Below are 21,873 nucleotides of genomic sequence, written 5' to 3' on the forward strand. Positions count from 1 at the left end.
TTTATTTATAAATATAATTAATAATAAATAAAAGTAATACATAAAAAACAATTTTTTAAAGTACGTCTATTAAACATTGTTTTTATTAAAACTGGTTTAGCTATATTGTAAACATAACCGTACAAATGTACTTAATAATAAATAAATCGTTTTATAGTCAGTTGTCTCTTATTTCTCTTATTGTATTAGTGTTTAGTAATAATTCAGGTGTATAAAAATGTTGAGATTTGTCGTCTTATCTGGTGAGTATTTTTCTTAGTTTTGTTTATTTTCATATTTTCATTTTATTTCTTTTGTAATTTTGAATTGTAGAATTTTTCTTTTATACTAATTTATTGTATGTCATTGTTTTCATAAAATTGTTCGAGTAGATTGAGAAAATGTTTAATGAATTTAAGGTTTAAAGTTATGAAATAATAAATTTTTTTCCTAAAATTTATTGCATTTAGATATTTCCTCTCCCCTAGGGGTATATTTTGTACTATGATCTTTATCTGCTGATTGTTTAATTTATACTTAAATTCGTTTTTTAATTAGTTTGACAATAATTATTTAAGCTTTATAAAGTAATTAAACTTTTTATGAATTTACAGCCTCCTTTTCTAAATATCTTAAGATAGAATAATCGTTGCTTATTCCAGCATTTATTCAACAATAATTTATATCCACTGCATTAGAAACTGATATTTTTTACGAATAGATAAATCAAATATTAGTAATCCCGTATATGATACGATGCGGTTAATAACTTTTCTGATATTTTTAGTGGCCCTTGGGTATGTGAGAAGTGAACCAGTGTCTTTGTGTAGACCAACCAATGAAAGATATTTCATTGCCGACAGCGAACAGTGCGACAGGTATTATTTGTTTTGCAAAAATAACTTTTAGTTTTGAGTACCTAGTTGCTTTCATTAACTTATTTGCGAATCTGCAAATTTTTATTTCTATTTTAAACTAGTGGTTACGCCCCTAGAGGCCTCTAGGGACATTTGAGGAGCGGGAAGTTAAGTTCGATAACCCATTTTTATTTAAAATTGTATGGCAAATGGAAGCTTTACACCGCAATCATAGAGCCTAGAGCTGACAACCCTATTCCATATCTATAAAAAGCCACATTGTTACAGAAACGCTGACTAATTGTTAGCGGCCTATGCTCTCCCTGTGGAGTGAAAAGGGCTTGTTACTGTTTTGTTAAACAAAAATAAGTATAACCGTAAACTTTCAAGCTGAAGGGAGGTGTGTATTTACCTTCAATCCCCCCTCTCATCTTCTTTCTACACTTTCATATTATTAGGATTAATTTATATCTCTGATTCTGAATGTCTTCTTCGTAGTTAGATTAATATAAATTGAAATGTTTAGATTCCATATGTGTGACGAGGATGGAAACCTGGCAGCTGAATTTTTGTGCCAGGTATGGGCAATATTTTTGAATTTATTGTACATCTTTTTTATTTAAGTAACAGGATGTTTGTCTGTGGCGGAGATTCGATAAAAGATTGACTAGCCATATTTCTAAGCTAAGTCAGCCTACTGAAGATTTATATTTTTGGATAGAAATTTTCACTAGAAAACTAGCCTAAAACTATCCCATTGGGTTGAATTATGTCTCCCCCCCCCCCCTCACCCCGTTCTATAAAGGTCTGAAAAAGTACTTTTTTTGGCCTTTTCTGTTTGATTGTCTGAATCCTTATGATTTTACTCCTCTCTATTGATAAATTATACAGGACGGTCTGGTGTATGAGCCCATCAGCAAGCAGTGTGGTCTACCCTTCCAGATTGACTGCATTGGCTCTGGACGTACTCTTCTACAGGTATAAAATTATCTTTATTTTTGTGTTTACAGGACTCTATGGTAATGAATAAAGAATAAGTACACTATTATTTAATGGCAAATTTTTAACTTTTCAAAGGAGTAGACAAATTATTATAATTATATTTCTCCCAAATTTAATTATTGTAAAATTTAATATAAATGGAAGTTAGGTTTTATCAGGATAAGATTGTAAATGTTAATATGGTTAAAATTTCTATAAATAATAAATATATTTTTACAGAATAAATTTTTTATCATAATTTAGATAGTGAGGACCAAGGATTGAGGGTGGGGGGGGGGGGTTATTTTTATATAATTTTTCATATTATAAAATTTATTTATCATTGTCACTACTTTATCCTCTACAAATTTCTCTAGCAAAGGAAAGTTTTATTATCTAAATCTTAATTATTTAGGAACCACAGCCAACAGGAAACTGCAAGCGTCTGAATGGAAAGTGGGCCGTTGCTGGCACATGTGATCAATATATTGGTATGCCATCTAATTATATTATTTTTTAGTAAATCTTAAATTCTATAATTTGATTAAGTAAATAAAATTGTTTTTGTTCTGTCAATTTTCGGACGCAAATAGTGATTTGACATGGTAAGGTACGTTGTCGTATCTGTTTTAAAGCTATTTTCACAGATTGGAGGTCCTACACTATTTTTAAAAACTTTTTTTTGTGTGACAAACCTTCTTGGGAAAAATCTTTCTAAGATCAATATTTTTTATATATCTCAACCAAATAATACTAATACTAAAATTCGTTCTAGACTGCACCAGTGGTGTTGAAAGATTGGTGACCTGCCAGAACCATTTGGTCTTCGATGATGCTTCAGGTATGATTCTGTTGTACCCCATTCAGTTCTATTTTTTCTAACTCATCATAATCCATATTAAACTAGAAACCAGGTGTCTCAAGTCCAAATTGTTCGATTAAGATTCTAATCTAACCCGTTCAGTTTCATTAGCCCAACTGCTAATTGCAATTTTGCATAAATAAAGGTAAGTTCCAAACTATAGTTTTATGTGCCTACTTTGTATAATTAATATTATGATCTGAAAATTGTGATCATTTTGAAGCCAGCAGAGCTGGGTGTATTTCTGACTCTATATATGATTTCATCTGACCAACTCTTTATAAATGATATATTTAGCAACTTCATAGTTTCAAGTACCCAAATTTCTTTTACATTTAGGAAATTGTGAGCACCCTGACGCTGCTAACAGAGCTGGATGTACTGCCGAGGAACTGTATGGCTTCACCTGCCCCAACTCTGTTGGACAAGCCAGGTAAAAGATTTTTATTTCTCTCTTGTATGAACTGGTATGTTTTTACTTATGTCTCTAGGTTTCGTAAATTATTAATCCTTTATATAAACAAGCTTTGTTTTGTCTCTAGCGAAGGATCTTGCTAACTGCCAAACCGATGTGGTTCTCTTTTACAGTAAAGCTTTGTATAGTGCTAAGTTTTATAACTATCCATCCTCTCTAAGAAAATTCTCCCTAGAACAAGATTAACCCACAAACTTTTTTTTCCTCACATTTTCTTTATAAAAATTTGAAGTAACTGGTCTTCTTCCCCATAACTAGAGAGAGCTAGTAGTTAAGAAATGTGCAGTTATTTTATGAAGCTTTCCTTCAATTTACTTTACATCAAAATTTTATAATAAATGTCTAACATTTAGCTTTATTTTCAGCCAGTTTAGGTAAGTGAACATCATTGGAAGGATAAATATAAATTATTCTACAAATTTTTCATTTTTTACAGATTTTTTAAGTTTTAAATTAAAACTTCTATTAATCCCATAATAAAAGTAATCTTAAGTCCTTAGAAATTCCAGCAAAATAGCTATTCTTAGAAACTTTATTTACAGCATTTCTAATAAGTGGAAATGAAAATTATAATTTTTTAAAAGTAGACTGTTTCTGAAATTTAGTGTTATTTCACCTACTCATGGCTGACATTTTGACAGTGCAAGCCATCATTAAAGTTTTTTTTAATCTTAAACAATTTATTAGATATGCTGCAGAATCTGACTGCAGAGCCTTCTTCACCTGTGGAGTGTACACCAACTACCACCCTAGACTTGGTAAATATTATTTGAATTCCTTGATTGTAGGACTAATTTTTTAAAGAGAATCTACCTCTGCTTTAGTCTAAAGCAAACATTTCTTTCGTCTGCTAGAAATGCTCCTTCTTAGATTTGACGGAAAAAAATCTGGTCATACTGGTAATTTAGATATAGTATGTCTATTGTTTATCTAATTCAATTTTTTCCTTGTGTGCCCCTAGAGGGTTCTAGGACTGTAGCCACTAGATGAAGATAAAATACAATATAAAAAATTAAATTTAAAGTTTGGTTCATATTTTAAATTTCCTTTCTTTCAAACTGTTTAACAGGTATTAAATTAATGTTTTGATTTAGGTGGTTGCCCAGTGAACAGTGTATTCAACCCCTCCAGCCAGGCCTGTGACCAGCCAGAAAATGTACCTGGATGTGAAGACTACTATGGACCTGCCTCAAACTAATTCTGATTTTATAATTAGAGACTTCTCATTTTACTTTTTATGTATTTTATACAATAAACTTTAGCATTAATTATAATAATTGTTTTTGTTTAATTTCATAAAACTAATTGGCAAGTATTTCGTTTTTAAATTTCTAAAATATAATACGTTTAAAGACTTTTATATGTTATGGGTTATTTATGTTCTCAAATTAATATAAATTAAGATCTTCGTGGGTTTTGTTGTACACTTACAATAGCGACGCTACAATATAATTCCGAATTTCCGTCTGAAACTTTTAGAAATTTTACTTCTGTAAACGATTGACTGCTGGTATTTAATGTTTATATTCTTCTGGAGCATATTCGACTAAAATATCCATGGAGGTCAGACTTCTGAGGAGACTATTTTTTCGTCTAAAACGTTTTGGGGAAAATGAGATTGAATCTTTAAATTTTCAGTGAATAAATAAGTTAACCTTCTTCATATTTTACCCCGTTTTATTAAGATTCGTCAATTAATTAGGTTGCTAGATAGATTCCTACATTTTAAGTTTTCACAGTTTTCTCTACTCTTATTCAAGATAGACTGCTTAAATTTTCAGGGATTGAATGAATTTAAATTCTGCATACTTCTTTAAAGTTTAATTATGTTGCTGGAACGATTCCTAGATTTTTAAGTTTTTATGATTTTCTTTTTCCTATTTCTGATAGACGGCTAAAATTTTCAGGGATTTTTGCTTACTGGTTGGGGTGCTAGATTGATTCCTAGATTTTAACGTTATAATATTTTTAAGGTTTAGAGATTTATTTTAGTTAAATGTTTTTTTTCACAACACTGCTCTATAGGCATTATTTTTTCCGATTGTCTATCCATAATTTTTGAGCTTCGCTACCTATGGATTTTGTCTTCTTTGTTTTAACAAATCATTGGTGATTATTTATTGTGTGGGTAAAAACAATAAAGGTACTAAGAAAGAGAGGGAATGTCTGATTGAGCCAATAGGAGAATCGCATCGGTACATACAATTAATTTCATTGGTTGAAATTTTGTACACATTTCGTTACGAATGCATGTTTTTTTTTCATTTCACACATAGTTAAAAGTCAGCTGTAAACAGTATATTTTCTTAGTAGAAAGCTTTGCGGAATAAGAATTAATTGCCCAAAAATTTCGTTTAAATTTGAAAGCTTAGTAACGAGGTGGATTCTTAAAAAAAAAAGTTAGGCTGGCTACTCGCTGGTGAGGCAAAATTATTTTTGTGAAAAATCCTCCAAAATCGAATAAAAAAATTTACAAAAATTAAATAAAATCTTAAAAGGGTTATTAACATATGATTTTGTTTAATTTTTGTAGATTTTTAATGTGCTTTTGGATGATTTTTCACAAAAATAATTTTGCCTCACTATTGAGTAGCGAGTCTATAATTTCTTAAGAATCCACATCAGCTTGAGTCGAAAGTAAACAATACTTTTGTCTGCTAGAAATGTTCCTTCTTAGATTTGACGAAAAAAGGGTTCAGAATATGCTTCTATTCTTCTATTTCTATTGTAAAAACTTCAAAATATATTTGCAAATTAATTAGTATCTAATCATTATGTTCCTTTCGTAATATCTTTTATTTTTTTTATGCTTCATTAAAAAATTATTTAATAAATTATATAATTTTATTTCTAAATAAATACATATACAAGAGGTCTAAATACATTAATTTAAAAAACATTTTAATTTTAGATTACAAAAATTAATTTCAGGTATTCTTGCGTCTTTTTATAGCTTTTGATTGAAAAAAATACTATATATTTAGAGCTGCTTTTAGAAATGTTTACAAGAAATAAATCTATGATTAATTTTCTATTTTACCTTTTATTGTTTATGTTGCTGAGTAATTACATTAAGAAAATTGATTTAGTTAAATATATATTTATCTTATTTTTTAATTGTCTTCACTTGTAAATGACTTTTGTTACTAATAATATTACTTAAATAGTTAATTCTTTTTATGTAAAATCTTTTTGCCTCTTAAATTAAGATTATATTGAAGAATTTTGAGGAAAAGGTAAATGAATTGAACAAAATAGACGGACAGGCGCAAAAATAACTTTTAGAAGCTTTTCTATTAAAAGTGTAATATTGATAGGGAAGGAAACACACAAGAGATCTCTAACAAAATTATTTTTGATTGTTGAATTTTAAGCAGCGCAGCTACTTTATAACTAATACTAGCGGCTATGCCCCGAAAGGCCTTTCCAGACAGTTAGTAAAGAGGGGGGGGGGGGGAGATCGTCCCTCCACATTAAAATTCAATTTTAAAAATAAAAACGTAATTGTTTTGGGAAGGGAAGGTTAGTATTCTTCTAGGGATGATTTATGATGTAATACCCTCGCTCAAAATAAATATTAACTTCCCCTGCACCAATGAGAAGTTTCACTGTAAAGGAGAACCACATTGGTTCAGCGGTTAGTGAGATCCTTCACTACACATCACTCAGACAGACATCATGTTACTTTAATGTAATGATTTATTGGTCTTGATTAACTTGTTTAGGCTGCCTCTTCCAAGAGTTCCAGGCTGAAAACTGCTGATATCTGGAACAAAAAAAATATCGTTAAAACATTTATGAAATAAGCAAAGACAAGTGTCCCATCATAGAAAAATTTTGGCCCCCAGCCATAATATGGTTGATTTATGAAAAAAAATGGCAAAATATTTTTTCTGTAATGCAAAAATTGCGACGGTACAAGCACTTCAAAATTTTAAGGCCCTCTTATGGAGTACAAAAATTCATTGTATCAGAACTATGGCTTCATAGTGCTCCAAGGAAAGGCCTTGAGGAGTAGAATCAGGAAACTTTGTCCGTTTCAACATATCTCGTTCCTAGCCTTAGAAATGACTAAAAAACCAACATTTTTTAGAGTTCATTGAGAATTGTCCAATTTGTTGAGGTGTTTTGAGATTTTCTCAGGCTAGGAACAAGATATTTTGAAACGGACAAAAGTTCCTGATTCTACTCCTCAAGGCCTTTCCTGGTAGCACCATGAAGCCATTGTTCTAAAAATTTGATGTCAAAAAAGTAAAAAAAATTAACATGTTTAAAATGAACATACGGACATTTTGGTAATGACTATAGAGTTGCTACGCTTTCTAAATAGTAACTAACTACAACAGGAATCACCATGCAAAATTTGGAATCGATAGGATAATTCTAACATGCCTAAATTAACGAAACGAGCTAACTCTGACGGACTGACGGAAGGACCATAATTATAGAAAATCTTTGCTTTTAAAAATACCTTGTATAGCCGTTCTGAGCTGCGTCTGAATAAACTTTCTTGGCGTGTTCTGGGATTCTGTTCAGAGTTTCTGCTATCTGAGCTATTCCTGAAACAAAAAGATCGGGTGAATCATTCCACATATTTCATTTTTTAGACAGTCTTTCTATGGAAAATTACAGGATTAATATTTAGTTTCTTCTCGCTTTTTACGTTCTTTAAAAAAATATTATATAGATTATTTTATTGTTAACAATAGTTTAATATTCTTCACAGATTTTTTTCTTTTTTAAAACCGGATTAGAAATGAAATTATCAAGCAACCTGACGGAAAAACAAACAAAAAAGAACTAAGGTTTCGTGAATTTATAAAGAATTTTTTTCGTGTCCCATGGGCTACTATACAGCCAATAAAATATTCGAAATTGCCGAAGATTAAATACTTTGGCTTAAAACTTGTTTTTGATGTAACTGAAGGGAAGTCGGGGAAGGGGGGGTGTAAGGGAGCTGTGGGGGAAATTTTCACTTAGAATTGTTTATAAGAATCACATTCCCTTTTCCTTGCGTGTTCAAACCTTGTTTTTAGGTGGGTTGGGGGGTATAAATTCCCAATAATTTCTGAGATATTTTAAAAAATGGTACAAAATCTTTTTTGCTCCCCCCACCCCCTCATTGGTTAATACCGTATACGGCCTTTTATTACCTGTATACATATCTTGATTTTCCAAAAGGATAGTTGATGAAAATATTTCATGGAGGCTTGAAATTGCATACTGAAGATCATCTCGTATGTCCTCCCATGCGTGCTAAAACAACAATAATTTATTTATCGTATGGGATGTAAGAATAATGCTTTGGCACATATTGGTGATAGAAAAATTGTGTTGTGTGTGTGTGTGTGTGTGTGTGTGTCTGTCTCTGCCTCTCTCTCTATATATACCTATTTATCTCCTGTTTATATACAAAGGCATTTCTCCTTTCTCATACTAAAGTTGATATAATTGTGTCGGCTCTAACTAAAGAAAGACTAAACTATATAACTTTTGTGTCACTTTTGAGGAAGACGATTCCTATATGACGTCATATAAAGGGAAAAGAAAAAGGGAAGGGGAAAGTAAATCTCTTCCAAAGTAATGGGAGAAAAGGGAATTGTCTTCCTTAAAAGTGACACAAAAGTTATGTAGTTTAGTCTTTCTCTTATAACTACTATTCATTCATGCTAAAACCACTGGTAAATAATATTTTCAAAGTAATGTATTTTTTCTGTTTTATTCTGGCAATACATAAAAATTAAAAATACGATGGCTCTCTATGTTAATGTTAATATCTCTCAAATTTAATTCTATAACTTTTAGAGAAGCTTCATATAGTTCCTATTAACTAAAATATAAAAAAAATTGCATATATCCGCTGATCAATGCATAAACCAACAAGTATAAAAAGTGCAATTAAACCATCTTTTCAAGTCAAGAGTTAGAGGTTTTAAAAATTAAAAGTATCCATTAGCAATTTTTTGTTGTTGGAATTTTCAATAATTTATTGAAAATAAATATATTAGTTAAAGTTTATAGGAATAAGATTAAATATAAGTTATAAACAATTAAATTAAAAAAAACTTTTTTTTTGTTAAAAACTGCTATTTGGCATCTCATGCATTATAGTTGGAGTGCTTTCATTTCCGCATAAATATCACATCACTAAATTATCAGAGCCAAAAATTATTACAATAGCACAAACTACCCCCTTCCCTTTGTAAAATAAAATAACTTTTCTACCCAAACAGCATATCTAAGTTATTAATCATTGAATATTTTTGCAAATTTGAATCACAGGGCGGATGTGATAACTTGCGGAAGTGAATACACACCCTTTAACTTCCTTTGGGCAAAGCCACTGTTCCGTTTATTGTGAATGTTTGTTGTTTGTGTGTTTAGAATTTAGTGTGTCTTTTATTTATCTGTCTCTTTAACTCTTGTTCCCTTTTTGATATATCCATTACTTTTTTTATATTATACTGTACATATGTCTTCTTTACTTATCTAAACACCTTATTTATGTTTCTTACTTTTGCCTTCTAATTATCTATATCTCCTCTCACTATCTAAATCTCTATCTCTATCTATCCAGCTATCCAGTTGTAGGCCGCTCGCTGGCTCAAAAAACATTGGGTAATTTATTGAATTGTTTGGTCCCAAACTAAAAGAGTCCAAACTTTTTAACTAATAATTTTATTCTTGAGATGGTGTAATTTTGCTTATTATTATTGGGGATTTACATCAATTTATTTTCCATTGTCTTATCTCCTAATATCATTGAAAAATTAAATTGACGGACGGAAAAATTAAATCCCAATTCTGGAAAATCTTTGCTGTTAAAATTAGCCATAAATCCTGAACAATAGCAATTCTTTGTGCCAATTTAAGTATTTTAAAATCAGGGACCAAGCACTTGAAACCTTAAATCTAATCTTAAAAATATTGAGTAATATAGAAGTTTCCTTGAAAAGAACAGACCAGTCATCGGACCAGTCATCCCCAAAATATTTTGTAAAAAACAAAAACAAAGTAAATTCCAATAAAACCCTATTCTAATAATATTTTTTTATATTTTTAATTTGTATATATAGGATTATATAAAAATTACTATTTGTTAGCAATTATATATTTGACAAATAGACCGCCTTTTTTTTTGCAATATAGTTGATTTAAATATTGCCATTAGCCTAATTAGAATATTATACCATGTTGTCGATTGTTAATCAGCAAATAAAATTTTTTACTTAAGTTTCATAATTAATTCTCAATTCTATCATGTAATTCCCTTGATACTGATTGTAAAATTATCAGTTAATTGGCCAAATGACCTTTCTTTCTATAATTATCCAAAATAAATTACTTTTTAGGGCAAAATTTGGTGCTGTGAGTATTTCATAATTCACCATTTAACTATCCGCGGAATACTGTCTATAATAAAAGGCGATAAAAATTCTCTAGCTTTATGCTTGAAAGTATTAAGGTTATGATACTACTAGAGGCCCCTAGGGTACGTAAAATTGTTTTATTTTCAATCTATTTTAAAATCAGCTTTTTACCAAAAATATTTTTTCGCCAATAGATGGTGTTAGTTATGTTTTTAGCTAACTGCAAAAATGTCCGCAGGGCGGCGTTTTTTATTTCATTTTTGTGGATTTCTCAGGGGAGGGTGGTGGTACCCTCCCCCAAAATAGTTATAAACTTTCCCGGAACATATGAGAAGCTTATCTGTTAAGGAGAACCCGATCGGTTCAGCGGTTAGCGAGATTCTTCGGTACAGACAGACAGACAAACAAACAAAAAAACAGACATCCTGTTACTTTATTATAAGGATTATTTCATATTCTTTATAAGTAAGTAAGGCCAAGAAAATTTATAGTATTTGGCCCAGAATAATTTTTTGTATGCTTATCTAGAAATATAATAGTGGACGTTTTCGTCAATATAACAAATTAATAAGTGTACATTAATTAGGAAGATATCTGAAGAAAATCTATTTTGCCTCTAAAATATCTTCATTACTCATAAATGATTGTGACGAAATTTATTGTTTTCTGTTTTTTAAGTGTTTAAAAAAACTAACCTTAATTGAATCGATAATGTTTTTGGTGGCTGCCAGCGAAACTCCTCTCTTGCTAACCTCTTCTTCAATTGCCTAAAAACGAGGATGACACCATATTTAAAAGCGAAATTAACAAATCAGAAAGCCATTCAAACGAATATTTACTTTAAAGAATTGAAAAGATATGCTTCGCTGAAACATTATGCCTAATGGTCCTAAGAATCAATATTCCAAAAATCACGTGAACAAGGGAATTATATCACAAAATATTGATTTTATGGAAGCAAAAAAATCACCATGTTTGAAATTGACATACGGAGTTAAAAGTATTGATTGTACCCAACTGTTACAGGAATCAGCATACAAAGTTTGAAATTGATAAGTCAATGCAAACATGCCCAAATCAGACGGACTAACCCTAACAACAAAAAAGCTCCTTTCATTAAAATTATCAATTTTTAAGAAATAACAATAGAAAGCGAATTAATAAAAGTTATTCAGCCGCGCATATGCCACCAAGAAGCCGCATACTGCAAAACACTTTAACAATATACACGTATAGGCAGACCAGGTGAGTTATAGAGTAGATACTGACTGCTCAGAGGAATCATCACAGAAAATTTCAAAATCCTATCTCACTTATAAAAATTAGATGCTCATTTGCATGAAAATCTTCACAACAAATTTCAAAATCTGATAATTAGTTAGGATGAGGCGATACAATCAATACGATATGGACAGATGGACATAAATAGGGACAAACAGCAAAATATAGAGTAGCTACGCTACCAAGATCAAACCTGAAACATTTCTTCTTTAACTTGAATTAGAATCTTGTCAATTTTGGTGAGCAAAGCTACTCTTGCTGTCTCGCTTCTTCGGGCCTAAATATATAAACAAAATGCAAATTTTACAACTTTTACTGAGGGACAATAAATTAACCTTTTAATAATGGCGTGCCCAGGGTTTTACCAGGTGGTGTAAAACCTTCACTCTCCGAAAAGAGGCATGTCGAAGGAATAAAGACTCCATATCGATAAAATCAATTTTAAGGGGGGAACTCATGGAAAAATAGCCTAAAACTTGAAAAGGATCTACATATATAAATAGCAATCTTTCTTATTTGATACCATTGATTATGGATTACGAAGATCAACTTGATTCCCACATTTTACTTGACAGGTGAAATATTCTTTGAAAAATAAATTTTCTTCGAATACAAAATGTATGCCAAAATTTCTTGTCTTTATTCATGGAGGAGGGGGATTTTGGACTGTAAAATAAATATAACCCGAAGTTGTCTAATTCTTTAGGTTAAAACGATTTGTCGTATTTGATGTATTATCCCTTAAGATACAAGACTTTTTTGTTTCAATTATTAGGTATATTTTGTTTCTGTATATTTTATTAGTCACTTTGTCTAAATTTTCATTTTTTCCCATAAGAAATCAGGCAAATTTTATTGTACAATATTTTGTTAGGAAAGTTGGCAATTTCCCTTGAACTGAAAGTGTATCATAAACAAACTTTTAAAGAGACCCCTTATTTTAGGGTTGTAGTAAGAGATAAAAATCTTTTATTTTGCTAACCAATTATAAAAAAGTGTCAAAAGTACGATTTAAAAAATATTGTTTCCAATACTATATGTATCTAATTTCTCTATTTCTTTTCTTCTGTAAAATTTCAGAAACCTATCTAATACATAATAAGTCATATTACAAATCTAATAAACAAAATTATCCCTTTTATAGATTAATATGATGGGTAAAAAGTATGCTCAAAATACAACGTTTAAAAGTCGGTGAATTGCAGAAAATTGTTTATAAACTTTATAAACTTGGTATTTATTATTATTAACAATCCAAAGTCCTACCATCTTCGATTATTGACAGACAAAAATATGAGCTCTAGATAAGCTTTGCTTTAGAAAAAGTTAGAAATTTTGATTTTTTTCTTGACACTTTTTTAGGTGACTCAAATATGAAATAAAACGGTTCATTTTGTAGACATTTTATGTCACACATAGCTAACCCCTTGTTTTTGTAACGCAGCTACTCAATAATTTGTAGCTGCCCGTAAATACAAATGTCTGTCAGAGGCATTTAACATTAAACTTCTAACTTTGAAATTAATTTTCCTAATTTTACTTATTCCATACATTTTTATAAACATTAACAGATAATATTACGTTATTAATTGTTTTAGAAGCTGCGCTAATTATGAAGTGGGTATTATTGTTTTACGTTGAATAGATGCAGAATTACAAAATTAACAGGAACAAAAACATCCAATAGTTATAGATCATACAGAGAGAAAAGGGGCAATGGGCAGTTTATTACACTTTCTCCAAAGTTTTTTAATAACGCTGTCTTATTTGTTGTCTTTACAACTTTGGGAACTTTTGATTGGTAGGTTAATTAAGTTGAGTGTTCAAACGTTCTAACCACTTATTTTACGCTAAAGAAGGGATAATTTTGTGTATCATCACTAAGATGTACACCAATTTATTTGCCATTGTCTTATCCTTTTAGATCCCTGTAGATCATAGGTACAACCTTCTTACAAATTCAGAAAAGCATTTTTTAAACTTTTCATTATTTCCTTATTGATGACAATATCAGCAAGGGTATAATAATCTCATCTAAAAGTTATAGAAATTCTTCAACCATGTAAATTAAAAAGGTCGGGAATAGTCCTTTTCGTGGAAACGCCCCTTAAGGGGCGATTCGTCGTATTTTTGAAATGGCTTTTAATATATTATTTTAGGTTAAGTTAGGTTATACCAGGTTAGGTGATTGCCCCGCAGGGGTTAGGAATAAGAGAAAAGCTGCTCTGAAAAATACGAAGAATCGCCCCTTAAGGGGCGTTGCCACGAAAGGGACTACAACAAAAAAGGTCCTTTTCCATTTATCTAGATATATTTCGAATTTGATAAATTCATTTTTAATAGTCTCTTAGTGAAGTGACTCAAGCAAAGATAACATTTAAGCAAATTCATTTCTACCGACTGACATACCGACAAAGACTTGGATAGTTGCTTCGCCCCTGTTAAAGTAACAAAGCAATGTTGATTACGAGATCATATAAAACATATTTTTTCGAAACAGCCAATATTTTGGTAAATACTCTACAACCTGTCTGTTTGACTGTCTATTATTCCCTTTATTCTTTAGATTGATTAGGTTAGGAGAAAATGCCTTGGCACATTTACATTTAGAACATCCAGTCATAGTCTGTGTCATAGACGTCCAAGGAAGGGGGGTAATGGGTAATTTTTTCATTTTACCCCTATTTACCCCTACCCTGGGGGTGCCCCAAAATAAAAAATCTCTAATGAAAAAAATTTTTGCGCGCTTCGCGCGCATTTTTAATACTATATATTTCAAAAAAAATAAATTACCCCCCCCCCAAAAATTTTACCCCGGGGGTAAATTTTTTTTTTGGGGGGGGGGTAAACTAAATTTACCCCTGCCAACAGATTTAAGGGGGGGTAATTACCCCCCCCCCCCAAGCAAATTTTACCCCCGGGGTTAAAATTTTTGGGGGAATAATAAAAATTTGGGGCGCGCTTCGCGCGCCATTTTACCCCCCATTAAAAAATTTTTACCCCCCCCCCAAAAAAAAAGCTTGGTCGCCCCTGGTCTGTGTCATCATAGATTTGATTGTAATTAGGCAAAAATCGGGGAGGGGTTATCCCCGAACCAGTATGATACCTTTAAAAAAAAAAATAATACTTTTAAAAAATGAAAAATAGTACTATATTGCAACTTCAATATTTTTTTCGTATAAATGTACAAACAAAAAAATACTACGACAAATTATAAGTAAAATTCAGGCATATGGAAATAAATAAACAGAAGGTAAATAAATCCTTCCCCAATTAGCCTCGCATAAATTGGATAACATTTTCCCCATATATAAGGTGATGAAAATCTAATAATACAGTTTCAATTTGATTGTATCCTAGAATGGTTTTAGATAAAGGCTTAGGATGTTTTAAGCAATTTTATGTCTCTCCACACCCCTCAGAATAAAGAGCCCCTTTATGTTAGGGGCAAATCCGCAAGTATATACCTATAATCTGTTTTCTTTTAAACTTAAGCAATCATTTTATTTTCTGAACCATTGCCATCCCTGTATCCCTGAGTAAGATTGCAAGTAGTTGGTAGGTTGGCATAAAAAAGGTCACCCAAATAGGTCACCACAACTACTACTCAGCTTCCAAATAGGTCACCACCGCCACTTGGCAGACACGCTTTGTGCCCTGCCTCGTAAATCAAGTAGTAGCTCCTCTAGTAGGTTTGGCTGTATGTCCATCTTGTCTATAATAAGGGTCGGTCCGTCCGTACGTCCGTAACGGATAGCTTTTTTCGTTAATCTATGCATGTTAGAATTGTCCTATCGATTTAAAACTTTGCATGATGATTTCTGTAGTAGTTAGATACGATTTAGAAAGCGTAGCAACGCTATAATCACTACTAGAATGTCGGTACGTCCATTTTAAACATGTTGATTTTTTATCTTTTTAACAGCAATTGTTTACGTGATATAATCATCCGATTGATCTGATTTTTGGAGTACTGATTCCCATTACAATAAGGTACAATATTATAATCGAATCATTCCTATAATCAAGTCCTAAAAATGTCAATATGTCCTCAAACAGATATCTGTATTTAAGAAGTTTTGCAACAATTTTAGGTATAATTTTGCCAAAACTTACATATTTATATTTTCAGTTCTGACACTCTACAAAAGTTAATGTTCGTCTGTCATACCATTTCAGAGCTTCGCTTTTATGGATGTTGTCATCCTTGTTTGGTTGGGAGGGTGGTGGTAACCTCCAATGAAATAGTTATACACCTTTCCAGGACCCAGGAGAAGCTAAACTTTAAAAGAGAAACATATTGGTTTAGCAGATCCTTGGAACACACAGACAGACAGAGAGCGCCCTCTTCCTAAGGGTTCTGTAATCTCTTTAAATTAAATCTCTTCAAAAAAAATGGAGAGTTACTTTATAAGGCAAATTTTTGCTTTCTTATAAAAATATTGAACCTAAAAATGATTTCTTGTTAGGCTAATCAAATATTTTTTCAAACAAAGCAAAAAAATGAAAATTTCATTGAAATTTTTTTTTTGTGTGTGAAAGTCTATGTCAAAATATTTTGCTTTACAGAGATGGGACAAAGGTTGATAATATAATCTTCTTAGAGTTTTTTCAGTATGAAATTATTGGGGATAAGAAAACTAGAATTGTAGATTAATTTAAATTAAAAGTAGAAAATGAAAAAATAGTATTTATTTTTTCGAGCTTTGTATTGCATAAAAAAAACTTTCAAAACAAATTCTTTAAAATTCTGAAACTAGAATCAAATGTGTGGAAACTTCACACTACCTTACAAAATGGTCATTTACAAAAGCTTATCAATATGGGGCTATTTTTTTAAAGAAACACTAGTAAATTTAGTTTTAAGCAGTTTTTGTCAATAATTAAAGCAAAATAAAGCATACATGTCTTTTGTTGAAAGACAGACGGACCGACCGGCAAAGTAAATTGTATACTGGATGCTATAATTAAACACTTGGAGCAAGATTTTGTGCTTTTCCTTGAAATTCTTATTGAGCATAGAACCCCCCATATCTATTTAATAAATGGAAAAAAGGGGTATGGGGGAAGAGGGGGTAGTTTTTCCCCTATGCTCAACCCATATTGGGATCTAACCCTGCAAAGCTACCCTAAAGTAAAAAACACATTCCCCTCCTCCTTATTTTTTATTTATTTAAATAAAAGTGAGGGGGCTCTTGTGCTCGACTAGGTACATCAAGGAAAACCTGCCAAGATTCTAGCAACAAAAATGTTTGAACGGAAAAGTAAAATATTTTGACTCAAAACGTTATCTTTCAAAAAAAAGGGTTTCGTACATTTCAGTTAAAATGTATATTGTATACAAATATGATTATGTGAAGCTTTACTAGGTGTCTCAAAAAATGAGCCACGTGACTTCATAATAATGAAGTAGGAAGAAAAACCCATTAAAAAGAGATGGATAATCCATCATTTTTATGACATCACATAGCTGATTTTTACGACACTTTAAAGCTTCTAATTATGTCTATAAGTAACGCAACAAACACTAAAAAAACAAACACAAATCTAACAAAAACTCCTATTAGTTTTTTTTTGAAAATGCAGTTGAGAATGAACACAGTAATAGTGTCTGACTGATTATGACGTAACAAAAAAAAATTAGCCAATGAGAGGCCGTTATTGACCAAAAGTAAAATTTATAGTGGCCTCTCATTGGCTAATTTTTTTGTTACGTCATAATCACTATTACTGTGTTCTTGAGAATTTGTCTAACAGTCAATATATCCAAAAAGCGGTTAAAAAGCAGCCAAGAAGCTGTTTTGTTTGACAGTCAATTTTAGATCCATGTTGAAACATGGCAGGTTAGAAAATCTCATACAATTGCATAGAAATCACATTGGCATCTGTGTAATATTTGTTGTAATGAAATAACACTTCAGAAAAGGGTTATGTTATAAGTTAGTTTCATTTAACATAACTCATATGAAAATATATTCAAAATAATATAAAATTGTTTTAAATAGAACATACTAAGTATGATATAAAGAGGAAATTAAAATGATAGTTCTTAAAAAATTATTTAACTATGCTCTCTTAATCTTTGCGAGTTATAAAATAGTAGCGACTGCGTCCCTAGCATCTAGGAGGGAAACAGGAAAATAGACTAAAACCACCATAAAACTTAAATTTATAAATGAAACTATGTGAAGCATCCATAAAATGGATAACTCATTATGTTCAGTAAATATCGAAATATTAAGTTACAGGCAAAAAAACCCTTATTACTAAAGTAGGATATGGAAAATTACGTTTTCCGTAACCGAAGAAATTCTATATTTGGGATGTTATTGTATCTACGCATGTCAGTCCGTCAGTATGACAAGATCGACGGATAGCTCTAATTGCAAATCTTGTTAAGGGATCTTAAAGGATAAGACAATGAACGATAAATTGATAAACGCCAACAATGATCATAAACAAAAGTACTCCTTCTGTGGATTGAAATTATTGGTCGAAAAGTTTCTTCAATTTTGTCATCCTTGTTAAAAAGCTTTATGATGAGCATTACGAAAAAATCTTAATTTCATTTTTCATGGTAGTCAAAAACTTTTTAAAATTGACATAAAAAGTAATATTTCTTTTTTTGGAGGCAAAGCTACTGAATAGGACTTTAAGGTTAGTATGTCAGCAATAAGTTAAACTTTATAAAGCTTACCTGAAAAGAATAACAAATACGTGATAGCAATGTACGAGATATTCGAAAAAAACTTACTTCTTTATATTATAGGATAAAAACTATAGAGCTATGCACTTTGGCGTATGCTATGGCACATAAACTTATTTTTACAGAAAAATAGGTAGGAATAAGAAAATGAACGACAATTAATGTACAAGCCCATATACCCAAATTATAACAAAATAATAATGAACTTATTTAGGTGATAATTACCCCCACAAAACTTATAAACTCGTTCCTTAATCCGCTAGCTCAACATGTTTTTGGGTTAATTGTTATAGTTTAGTAATTTTTAGTTTGTGCAAAGTATCTAAACTTTTCCACCACTAATGTTAGGTCTATTTAATGTGAAATGACCTATCATTTTATCCCTGCTAATACAAGAACTAGAATTCTTACTTTAAGGCTTATCAATCATGAACAAATCTTTAGATCTAAATAGTAACTATTTAAAGAAGGTGTATCAACTTTTTTTTTATAGCTAGCCGGTTCTTTTAGTAAGTAGTAGATGTAACATTTTTCATAGAATTCAGATATGCAATCGGTTTTTTTGTAGACCTCTTATTTTTTAAGTAATATAAGTTTTTAAAAAAAAAAAATTAAGTCGATTTTAAGGTACTAAAATGCAACAAAAAAATGAAAGAAAATGGCCATTATGAACAAAAATAGTAAGATCTTTAATTTGACACCTTACTTTTTCAATTCTGTCAGGTAATTATTGAAAAAATCGATTTTTTTAAACCCACGAGTATAAAAAGTTTGAACTTAATTTTATTATTTCACAGGTAAAAAAATATGGGTTCATATATACCTTTAGAATCAGAAAAATATTACGAATTCATTGTAAGCAAAATTGAAAAAAAAAGTTTACAATATAGTATATAAACTACAATAAAAGGAATTATATGAAAATATCATATTATATTGTACAGGCAACGTCTTAATTCTTGAATTGACTATAAAAATGGGAAGGGGGTAAAGAGGGGGTAAAGAGGGGGTAAAAAAGGGAAGACGATAGTGTTGCCTGAACAAAAAATACAATTGGCCATTTGTTTAATTTTTAATTTTTTTACTTTTTTTCAATTTTGCTTACAATGGATTCGTAATATTTTTCTGATTCTAAAGGTATATATGAACCCATGTTTTTTTATGTCTGTTAGAGAAAATATTTAGGTCTAAAGTTTTTATTAAACCGAGGTTAAAAAAATAGATTTTTTTAATAATTACTCAACAGAATTTTAAAAGTAAGGTGTCAAATTAAAGATCTTACTATTTTTGTTCTTACTGGCCATTTTCTTCTTTTATTTTGTTGCGTTTTAGTACCTTAAAACCGACTTAATTATTTTTTTAAAAAACTTAAATTACTTAAAAAATAAGAGGTCTACAAAAAAACCGATTGCATATCTGAATTCTATGAAAAATTTTACATCTACTACTTACTAAAAGAACCGGCTAGCTATAAAAAAAAAGTTGATACACCTTCTTTTCAAGTTTTAATTCAAATTCTAGTTTTGATATTTGTCATGATACATATTGGTATCAATATCATGTTTAAAAGCAAAGCTTTTCTATAATTAGAGTTGGTCCTATCGATTTCAAACTTTGCATGATGATTCCTATAATAGTTAGGTACGATTTAAAAAGTGTAGCAACTCTATAAGCGATACCAAAAAGTCCGTACGTCCATTTAAACCCTGTTGTTTTTTAACCTTTTATACGACAATTTTTCATGTTATATAATTATCCCATTCATCTGATTTTTAAATACTGATTCCTTTTACAGCAAGGTTCAATGTTATAAGCGAAGCATATCTAAAATTAAGTCACAAAAATGTAAGCATGACCTTAAACAGTATCTGTGTTTAGGTAGTTTTTAAAACCTATTTACTAGCAATTTGTTTACATTGTATGCATTTATATTCTTCTTATTAATATCTGACATTCTACAAGTGTTAATGTTCGTTTGTTCTATTGTGTTTGAGCTTCTCTTTTATGAATGATGTCATCCTTGTTATAACTAAAAAAGAAAATTACTTTCAATTATTGCCTTACAGGCAGACAAATTGAGTCATATATTACCTTTACTACTAAAATTGAAGTAAAATTGTGGAACAGTTAATTTTCCTTATTAAATGTATGAAGAATAATGAAATAAAATGTGTCCATATCTGCCTTCAGGCTGAGATTAAACAATTTTTTTAAAACTTAAATTTATTATAAAAAAGTAAAACAGTACAGATATAAATGTCCATAAGTAGCGCAGTAATAATATCTAACACTTTTTTCATTACAGGGGAACAGTATATTTCTCTGGGATAGTCCTTTATATTTAGTAAGTCCCAAGGTAATAACATCCAAACTATTGCAGACATCCAACCCTTTGATTTCACTACCTTTGTCTGAAAGTCAAAGCTGTGCATGGTAATAAGTTACGCATATTCCAAGGTAGGGTTTTTCCTTTACACTTTTAATTTCGCGCATTTGACATATTAGAAGTAGGTACAACCTTTAACTTCTTCAGATTGGTCTAAGGTTTGAAATTTTCTCGTTAAATGTAATAGTTATGATTAGGTATTTAAAATCTTCCAACGAAAAAGAAACTTATAGTAGCCCGAGTTTCTTAGTGGTTGGACATAAGTAGGGACGAGACACTTTTGTATAGCCACTAGGGCCAGCTTAAGCTCCACCTTGTGGCACATTATAACTTGATACAGAGAGCTACTAATGGGAGCTACTACTCTTAAATGTTTAAAAGATATACATTTCCGTCATACCTTACTTACAGAGTAGCTTCACTTTTAAAAAGGCTTATAGCTATTTACTGCTGAAAATACTAATACTAAAATAATACTAAAAAAACTGCTAAATTGAGAAAATACTAGTTTTTAAGCCTGTCTTTAAAATTTCATAGCACAGTTTTAAAATGAATTGTTTCACACATGATTTACTAGCATGTTTTCATTCATATGTTTTATTTACCGAAGGGTTAACCCTGTTAATCCTATTAAAGGACAAACATTACTTTATCGTTCATTGTCTAATCCCATAAGACTAAGATCATTGCCTTATAATCTAACCTAGAATAAGCACGTTTATAAATTGTCAATGTCAATTAAAAAATCAAAATACGAAAAATATTAGGAAAATCTGTTTAAGGCCATCTTTAAGAATTGTATGTGAAAGATACTTGATATTATAAATACCTTAATCGAGCGTGTATAATTCTTCTTTTTAAAAAACGAAGCTTTTTCACACGTAGGCTCTGTCCGTCAGTCCGTAACGTTTAGCTCTTATCGTTTATCTATGCATCTTAGAACTGCCCAATCGATTTTAAACTTGACATGGAGATT

General features: G+C 30.6%; 2 protein-coding genes across 2 annotated transcripts in view; one reads left to right on the top strand and one right to left on the bottom strand.

Moving 5' to 3' along the window:
* Nucleotides 1–78: 78 nt before the first annotated feature.
* Nucleotides 79–4,428, top strand: LOC145304588 (protein obstructor-E-like). The gene is made up of 9 exons (XM_080146509.1): nt 79–242; nt 767–857; nt 1,363–1,414; nt 1,728–1,814; nt 2,233–2,308; nt 2,593–2,658; nt 3,019–3,112; nt 3,842–3,912; nt 4,249–4,428. The coding sequence occupies exons 1-9, from the start codon at nt 218–220 to the stop codon at nt 4,350–4,352; spliced, it is 666 nt and encodes a 221-aa protein (XP_080002635.1). The 5' UTR covers nt 79–217; the 3' UTR covers nt 4,353–4,428.
* Nucleotides 4,429–5,980: 1,552 nt separating this feature from the next.
* LOC145304589 (uncharacterized) overlaps nt 5,981–21,873 on the bottom strand; it is a 37,563-nt gene continuing 21,670 nt past the window's right edge. Inside the window, exons 14-18 of the mRNA XM_080146510.1 lie at nt 11,999–12,082; nt 11,220–11,291; nt 8,308–8,410; nt 7,626–7,713; nt 5,981–6,920 (exon numbers count right to left, since the gene is read on the bottom strand). Coding sequence (XP_080002636.1) covers nt 6,854–6,920; nt 7,626–7,713; nt 8,308–8,410; nt 11,220–11,291; nt 11,999–12,082 — 414 coding nt within the window. The 3' untranslated portion in view covers nt 5,981–6,853. The remainder of the gene's footprint in view (nt 6,921–7,625; nt 7,714–8,307; nt 8,411–11,219; nt 11,292–11,998; nt 12,083–21,873) is intronic.

The sequence above is a fragment of the Acartia tonsa genome, chromosome 13 (assembly GCF_053477335.1).
Source record: "Acartia tonsa isolate MP-2025a chromosome 13, ASM5347733v1, whole genome shotgun sequence".
In the NCBI taxonomy this organism is placed as follows: domain Eukaryota; kingdom Metazoa; phylum Arthropoda; class Copepoda; order Calanoida; family Acartiidae; genus Acartia; species Acartia tonsa.

Excerpts from the sequence above, each read along its gene's own strand:
- LOC145304588 (XM_080146509.1), top strand. The coding sequence starts at position 218 with ATGTTGAGATTTGTCGTCTTATCTG. Across the intron at positions 2,659-3,018 it reads GGTCTTCGATGATGCTTCAG|GAAATTGTGAGCACCCTGAC; the intron begins GTATGATTCTGT and ends TTTTACATTTAG. Across the intron at positions 3,113-3,841 it reads AACTCTGTTGGACAAGCCAG|ATATGCTGCAGAATCTGACT; the intron begins GTAAAAGATTTT and ends ACAATTTATTAG.